This window comes from Elaeis guineensis, chromosome 8 (genome assembly GCF_000442705.2).
Source record: "Elaeis guineensis isolate ETL-2024a chromosome 8, EG11, whole genome shotgun sequence".
In the NCBI taxonomy this organism is placed as follows: domain Eukaryota; kingdom Viridiplantae; phylum Streptophyta; class Magnoliopsida; order Arecales; family Arecaceae; genus Elaeis; species Elaeis guineensis.
In genome coordinates this window covers 132,226,193-132,234,184 of record NC_026000.2, presented here as the reverse complement: position 1 = coordinate 132,234,184, position 7,992 = coordinate 132,226,193, and the positions used below count along the sequence as shown (strand labels likewise).

The 7,992-nt window shown below is 33.7% G+C and overlaps 1 protein-coding gene across 1 annotated transcript in view; it reads left to right on the top strand.

The window, feature by feature from the left end:
• LOC140851121 (lysine histidine transporter 1-like) overlaps positions 1-7,183 on the top strand; it is a 9,640-nt gene extending 2,457 nt beyond the window's left edge. Inside the window, exons 2-8 of the mRNA XM_073242652.1 lie at positions 2,770-2,915; positions 4,107-4,490; positions 5,086-5,479; positions 6,119-6,224; positions 6,341-6,432; positions 6,617-6,685; positions 6,770-7,183. Of these exons, the coding sequence (XP_073098753.1) occupies positions 2,770-2,915; positions 4,107-4,490; positions 5,086-5,479; positions 6,119-6,224; positions 6,341-6,432; positions 6,617-6,685; positions 6,770-6,868 (1,290 nt within the window). The 3' untranslated portion in view covers positions 6,869-7,183. The remainder of the gene's footprint in view (positions 1-2,769; positions 2,916-4,106; positions 4,491-5,085; positions 5,480-6,118; positions 6,225-6,340; positions 6,433-6,616; positions 6,686-6,769) is intronic.
• The last annotated feature ends 809 nt before the right edge of the window (positions 7,184-7,992 follow it).

Here is a 7,992-nt window from a genome sequence, read left to right as displayed (position 1 = left end):
CCAAGTATTTGGAGGTCCGCCGCGGCCATGTGCCAATCAATAGGGAGGAGTTGGATCTATGCTCTCAGATTCAGCAATTAGTTATTCAGATAATTAATTAGCAAATTGCAGAAGCTATCCACTTGTATGTACTAGTTAATTAATTGCCCTCCAAATTTAAATTAATAGTTATGATAAGCTGGTACCTTTTGATTTCTTCATCTTATCTAAATAAAATAATTTTTAAGTTCCACTAATTGGCAGATTTTTTTTTTAAAAAATAGCAAATAGTGACTTCAGCAAATAATATGGTTATCAACTTATAATTAATTTTGGCTTAATGGTTATAGCAATTATTATTTATTCTCAGATATTTTCAAGACAAGTATATTTTACTAAAACTTTGATATAACCCTAAATTGCATTGCTAAATTATTTCATAATTCTTGTATATATGGATAGTATATGTACATGTAACATGCATATTAATTAGTTAACTTTGGTAAGGAAATTCAAAGACCTAGAATAAAATTAGAGAGATATATAGTTTTTTTTGGTAATATGAGAAATTTAATATTGAATTGTGATCATTAATTTAGGTGCGATAAAAAAACTTTTAGCTTTTTTTTTTCTTTTTAGGTGGATTATTAGGTCTTGCCATTTTTTTAAAGAAACAGCTTATCATACTTGCATAGGGATGGATAAATGATGAACGTCTTGCAAGCATTATTGCTGCCATTCTTGACTTGAAAAGTCAAGATCCAGGACTTGATGGCATGTCGTGGTCCTCAGCTTGACTTCGTGGCCGCATTGATTCTATAGCTTCAAACAAAATTTAAATATTACAATTTAAAATAATATGTAAAACTATGAGATGGATTCAAAATAATATTAATTATACAAAGGAGGAATTGGATCGAAATTTTTACTATTAAACGGTTAAATTATATGACATCCAATGGAGTAGTTATAGTTGAAGGAATTGGCAGGAAAAAAAAAAAATACTAAGAAAAGAAAAGAAAAAAAAAGCAGGAACTTTACCAACTTTATCCTTAAAACCTTCATCATTAAAACCTTCATCATTACCAACTTTATCCTTAAAACCTTCATCAGATAATAATGGAAACATCAAATGGTAGCTGTTATTTTCCATTATATAACAGCTACTGTAATCAAATAATAGCTGGAAATGCTTGTTACCAGATGAATAGCTGAAACATGTATGACACCTGCGTAATGAGCAGGAGGGATAATACAATTATAAATATTTATTTATGTAATAGAAGAGTAAGCAATTTCTCAGAAAAAAGAATGATATATAAATTTTAAAAATGATAAAGAATGATATATAAAATTAGGATTATGAATTTATGAATTCTCTTTTCTTCCCAAATTTAGCATCTTCTCCTCCCCTTCCTATAATTAGCCTCTTTTCTGTTCTTAGTTCAAAAAGTTTAAAAATGTTTATCAAATTTATTCTATCTACCGAAGTTTTGTATGTTTTGATAAAATAAAAAGGTTAGAAACATCTCCATATACTACTCTATGTATCTCCATAAAATCCAATGGTCTTGTCTTTCTATATATGCATGTCAATTTGAAATAAAGAAAAAAAATATGTAGAGAAAACTCCATTCTCACTCATGTTCTCTCTCCTTGTCCTATCCATTCCATTATTTGTTTACTTTTTGTATCTTTTTCTGAAACTGAAATATATCTCTACCTATATCATATGTTATTCTCTCCTCTGTCAACAATCCACTTCACACATCTTACCCTCTGCTTCTCTTTAAGATGCATCTCATGATCTTTTATCTCTTTGTACCGGTCCAGATATGTACCAGAATGTATTTGATGACCTTTTGTATCTTTCTTCACCAATCAAAACAATATTGCACAATGAATCTTGTATTTTAAGAATATTATTATGTATGTTTTCGCCAGATAGGTATTGATCAGTGATAGAAGCACTATCATTTAAGTGAGATATCAAGTCATATCAACTATAGCTAGTTATACAATATGCGTAAAATCTTGGATGTCTATAGGATACCAGTTAATAAAGTATCAATATATCAATCAATTTTTTTTTCTTAATTTTGTTTTATGACCATTATTTTGATATATAAGTTATGTTATATCAAATTATCAAAAAGGATTTGAGATAATAATATGATTTCTTTCTAAAGATATTTACATTTTCAATGTTGGCCGAGGGAGATAAAATGAGATCAATTTCATCCCATCATAAGTCACCCATATCCACCAAGATGGCCAATTTGTTGAAACCTTCGACATTATATCATAAGTTCCACAAGTGATCTTCCAGCTCAATTTTTGAATATTTTATTTTCTAATTCTGATGGATGCATCTATACATGCATATGTCTGATTTATTGAAAGAAAACCTTCTACTTTCAATAGCCTTTGGCATGCAACATAGCAGGTTCACTGAATCTTCTATCCTCCTCCAATTCGCTTAGATCCACACCAAAGATTTCATCCATATCCATCTCCTCCTAAACCTTCACATTAAAGCTAACCATTAATAACCATACATATAAACAGTAACTGAAAGTATATGAAAACCATTCTTTGTTGCATTATTTTTGGTAAGATTTTTATACGTCCTAATGCAGGCATAAAGGAAGGGTAGTAATAATAACATAAAGGGTTGCTTGGTTTACATATTGTGTTTGTATATTTGAGTCTCTTTTTCTCTGGCCTCTGATTTTTTATTTTACTGTTGAATTTGGCATGATGAATGCAACTGTACGCAATAACGTGCAGTCCGAGAAGGAGAAGAACATCGATGATTGGCTTCCGATCACCTCATCTCGGAATGCCAAGTGGTGGTACTCAACATTCCACAATGTCACGGCCATGGTCGGAGCCGGTGTCCTCAGCTTGCCATATGCTATGTCAGAACTTGGATGGTGAGAAGAACAAAAGAAAAAAAAAAAAAAAAACAAAGCGCTATCTTGAAATCATAGTGTTAAAACTTTGATGTTTGATTGTTATTTTGTGGTTCTCATGTTTTAATTTTGTTACATTATTGTCTTTCCGGGGATATTTTGGATAATATAATGGTATCCTCAAACCAATACCTATTGGCTGTTTCAGAGTTTTTCCTAATGGGTGATCATAATTTTTTCGGGTACTAACTCAATTTTTCATGTTGCAATAAAAAAGGGGTTCATTTCCTTTGGTTATGAATACTGAACAAGATCATACTATTGGTGATCATATAAAATTTTGGCAATCTTCTCGAATGAGTAATTTGCTTTAGACATTCGGATTATGATTTGAGGTATGTGAGTCTGTAGCTTTAAGTTACTATCTTATTTTCTTTTCCCTTTTTTTCTTGTTCTGCTTGATAATGGCTTTTTATAATATATATTTAATTTTCTCTATTATAGTGCTAATATTGTGGCCTTCTTTTCCTTTCTCCCTTTTTTCTTAAATTTGTGATTGTTGTAATTTTCAAGTATCATAACTTTCTGTTATGATTTACCATATAGCTAATGTCTCTGATAGAAGGAGATTTATATCTTCCATACACAAAGGATGAAAGTTGTATGCTATTCAATTTGAAGAAGTTAATTGTATTGGCTTACAGTTGAGAGATAATAATAGTTTTCAAGCCAATGGACCTTGTCTTGCTAAAAGAAGTGTTTAAACTTTTCCTTAATAATACAGAACATAAATCAAAATAATTTTCAGTAGAATCTATTTCTTGGCTCGTATTAAGACAGTTCCAGTTGTCAGCTGAGAATTTTTGCATATTTTGCTAGCAGCTTCATTTTTCACCTTCTAGTTTTACCTACAAAAATAAGGTAATCATCAATAACCTCTCTCTTGATGAGACAAAGAATCTGATAAATCTGCTTGCTAATATTTTCTTTAATAGGGGGAGGAGTTAAATTTAAATCTGTTGAAAAGCATTGCAGCCTCTATGATTGTTGCAATTATTTGACTCCTCTGCAGCCAATCCAATGTTATTAAAACAGGATCTAACAATACTTGCATATCTTCCTAACCCGCTAGATGTATCTAATTACATAACTGCAGCTTTGTTCACTGTGCAAGCTTCATGGCTTAAGAGCTCCTTTCATGCAATTGAACAGGGGCCCAGGCATTGCAATCCTAATTCTATCATGGATCATCACCTTATACACTCTCTGGCAAATGGTGGAGATGCATGAGATGGTGCCCGGAAAGCGGTTCAATCGGTACCATGAACTGGGGCAGGAGGCCTTTGGAGAGAAGCTTGGTCTTTGGATTGTGGTGCCTCAGCAGCTTGTCGTCGAGGTGAGCGTCAACATTGTCTACATGGTTACAGGTGGACAATCTCTAAAGAAGTTCCATGATCTTGTCTGCCCTGACTGCAAACACATCAAACAAACATATTTCATCATGATCTTTGCCTCGGTGCACTTCGTGCTCTCGCAACTGCCCAACTTTAACTCCATTTCAGGTGTCTCCTTGGCAGCTGCTGTCATGTCTCTCAGGTACACAATCTTCTTTTTGGTGTCACTCTGTATCCTATATTGCTGCCAGTTATGTAGCATTAACTTAGAAAGCATTATGACTAGATAATGCAAGTTTACTAGTTTTTTCTCTTTTCTTCTGAGTAACAAAGATTATGTTTTTGTACATCAAAATAAAGATGTATTATTATATGCTTCTTCATGTTTTTAGAGAAGGCATGAACGATCTCATACAAAGACATGTGTCTGCCTTTTGAAATTTCAAAGTTCATGACATTTCATCTTCTTCTTCTTTTTTTTTTTTTTTTTGCTTGCAAGTATGCATTCCTATAGATTCCTGATGTTAATTTCCATGTAATTTAAATTCAAGAAGCCTAAGATTTTACACAAAAGGATATGCAATCAAAAATACATAAAAAAGATCAAAGCCAAAGTAATATTTGCTTTAACATTTGAGGTTTACCAAAGACAAAACAACCGAGAAATATAGCATGAATGAGCAAAATTTTAGCTTTTCCAAAGCTTTGTTATCTGCAACTCTTTCTTGTTTTGGGTGCAATTAATATCTGCAATTGGATTACTGTCTTTATAACTGATTCATCTATTTGTTTATCAGTTATTCCACCATTGCTTGGAGCGCTTCTGTGGAGAAAGGAAAGCAAGAAAATGTTGAATATGGATACCCATCTTCAAGCACTGCAGGAACCGTCTTCGGTTTCCTCAGTGCACTGGGAGAAGTTGCTTTCGCATATGCCGGTCACAATGTGGTCTTGGAAATCCAAGCAACCATTCCTTCCACTCCTGAGAAGCCATCAAAGAAGCCTATGTGGAAGGGTGTAGTTGTTGCCTACATCATTGTTGCTCTTTGCTACTTCCCTGTTGCTCTCATTGGTTACTGGGCCTTTGGCAATTCGGTCCAGGACAACATCCTCCTTTCACTGGAGAAGCCAACGTGGCTGATTGCCATGGCCAACATGATGGTCGTCGTCCATGTCATTGGGAGCTATCAGGTATGACTGCTTGCAATGGATATTGTAGAGACTTGATTCACATTAAACGATCTAGGAAATTTGGCTTCTATTGATCAAGGAAATTTGGCTTCTATTGCATTCTTTGAGATGGAAGAACTTTCAATGCCTTTATAAGAGAATCAAATGAGTCACATCTTAGTAAAACCTGAGAAACAATTGTTTAATCCATAAATTTCACAAAAAAAAAAAAAAGAAGAAAGAAAGAAAAAAAGAGAAAAGGAGAGTGATTTAATGCATTTCAATGTTAACATGATCTTTAACATGATAAAAATCACTGTCTTTCAAAAGGAAGTATTAGTATGTCACCTACAACTCTAAATGGTTGTCATTATATCGAGTAGAAGTTATCCTTCTTCTCCCTCGAAGGAAATAAGGGGAAAAAATATTTTCTTCGCCGGATACCTTTTGATCAGTGATCATATATGATCCTTTTTTGTTGATGTCTTATTATTCATCATCATGTTTTCCAGAAATAGATTTAAAGAACAGTCTCGGCAAAAAATGGTAGCATTTTATGGGGATCTGCATGTATACATTTTGCTGTTTCTCTCCTACATTCTTTTTTATAATCCTCTACAATGGTTTGTAGTTTGACTACTGTTTGATCTAATCATGCAGATTTATGCCATGCCTGTCTTCGACATGCTAGAAACTATGTTGGTGAAGAGACTTCATTTTCCTCCAGGTCTTATGCTTCGCTTAATTGCGCGTAGTGTATATGTTGGTAATGGCCCTTTCCTTTACGCTGCTCATACTTACAGCATTTTTTTTTTCTATGAGCATTTTTTTTTTCTTTTGATGGATGTTTACTGATTTTTTATTGTGATACATCATGTGCAGCATTGACAATGTTCATTGCTATTACCTTCCCCTTCTTTAGTGGGCTACTTGGATTCTTTGGAGGATTGGTATATGCCCCAACTACATACTTTGTAAGCCCCTAAAACTCTGTGAAGTAGTAGAATATTTCTCATGAAACAGAACATAACTTTTTATGAACCATTGAACTAGTAAGGTAGCACAAGGAGTGTTTCAAATGCAGAAATTACAATAAGTTTTTAATGTTCCATTATCACAGGAGAATTATTGATTTTGACCTATAATCTTTTTACGCAGCTCCCCTGTGTCATGTGGCTTGCCATCTACAAGCCTAAAGTGGGTAGCTTATCTTGGATCACTAATTGGGTAAGCTAACTTACTTTAGCCAGTTTCATTTTCACCTGCTTTAGGGACATCAAGCTGACCTTATTTTGCCTTCATGGTCTTCAGGTCTGCATCATACTCGGGTTCCTACTGATGATTTTAGCACCCATTGGTGGATTAAGGCAAATCATACTCGATGCGAAGACCTACAAATTTTACTCATAAGTTGCCAGTCAAGAATATAAAGGAATCAAGTAAATGGAACCATTTAAAGTCAGATGATGGAAATGATGATAGGTTCCGCATGCCAAAACAGTGCCTTCATGTTAATGAAGCTGTTTGTCTGATGCTTGGTTTGGGTGGTTTGTTGTGTTTGATAAAAATGAGTGTCAGATTGGAATTAGGTAGAGAACTATATCGCAAAATATACATCCTTTAGCTATTCCCTCTCTTTTTGTCCAAAAATATTACCATCTTTGTTATCCTTCATACATACTGTCAAATGCAATGGACTCTAATGCAATGTCATGGCTTCCTTCTCGATTGTTTTCATTTTCCAAAGAGGATTTTTCTAAGCATAGATTATTGAAATTTGTCATTGCCTTCAATAGTCCTGAAGGTGAATCATGTTTGAAATAATTGACTTAAGTTGGTTCACCTTTAAAATTGCGTCGTCGCCCTCATCTAGCATTTGTTTTGATGTGAGATTCTCAGTGAATGGTGGGAGCATTCAAATAAGCCATGAAACAAACAGCAAGAGAATTCTGTATATAGATCAAAGATGTCCCTGATGGTACAATTCTCTTCAACTTTTCATCACACCTGACCTTGAAGAATCTCTATGAAATGAAGAAGGCGAAGAAGAGTGTATGTTAATCAACTCATGTTCTTGATACTGTTTTTAGTAACAGATTCAACACCCATTTTGTATGTGGTGTTGTGGATAACTTTCTTAAAATTCAGCATTCTCCTGTGACAGCATGTAGGATCCTGCAGTGAAGTCAATGCAAACTCTTTAGATGGATTTTGGTTGATGTCCTTCAAACAGTCAGAAATTGTGACATTGACAAAAGGGGAAAAAAAATCAAGAACGAGAATAAAAAAAATCAGAAATAAAATAAAAAACAAGAGATGACTATGAATGGTAGGCAGGGCATGTAGGTATTGTCTATGGATGAATAATGACTCTGGAAATGGTTAGAGGCATTAAATGAATAAAAATACATAGTATAAATGACTTGCATCATAAAACTCAACGAAGTCAGAGATTTCTAATATTTTTTCTACTCATCACATGTCACACACTATTCAAGTTGATGTCATTTGCTTCCTATGCTCCTCTTTTCAAA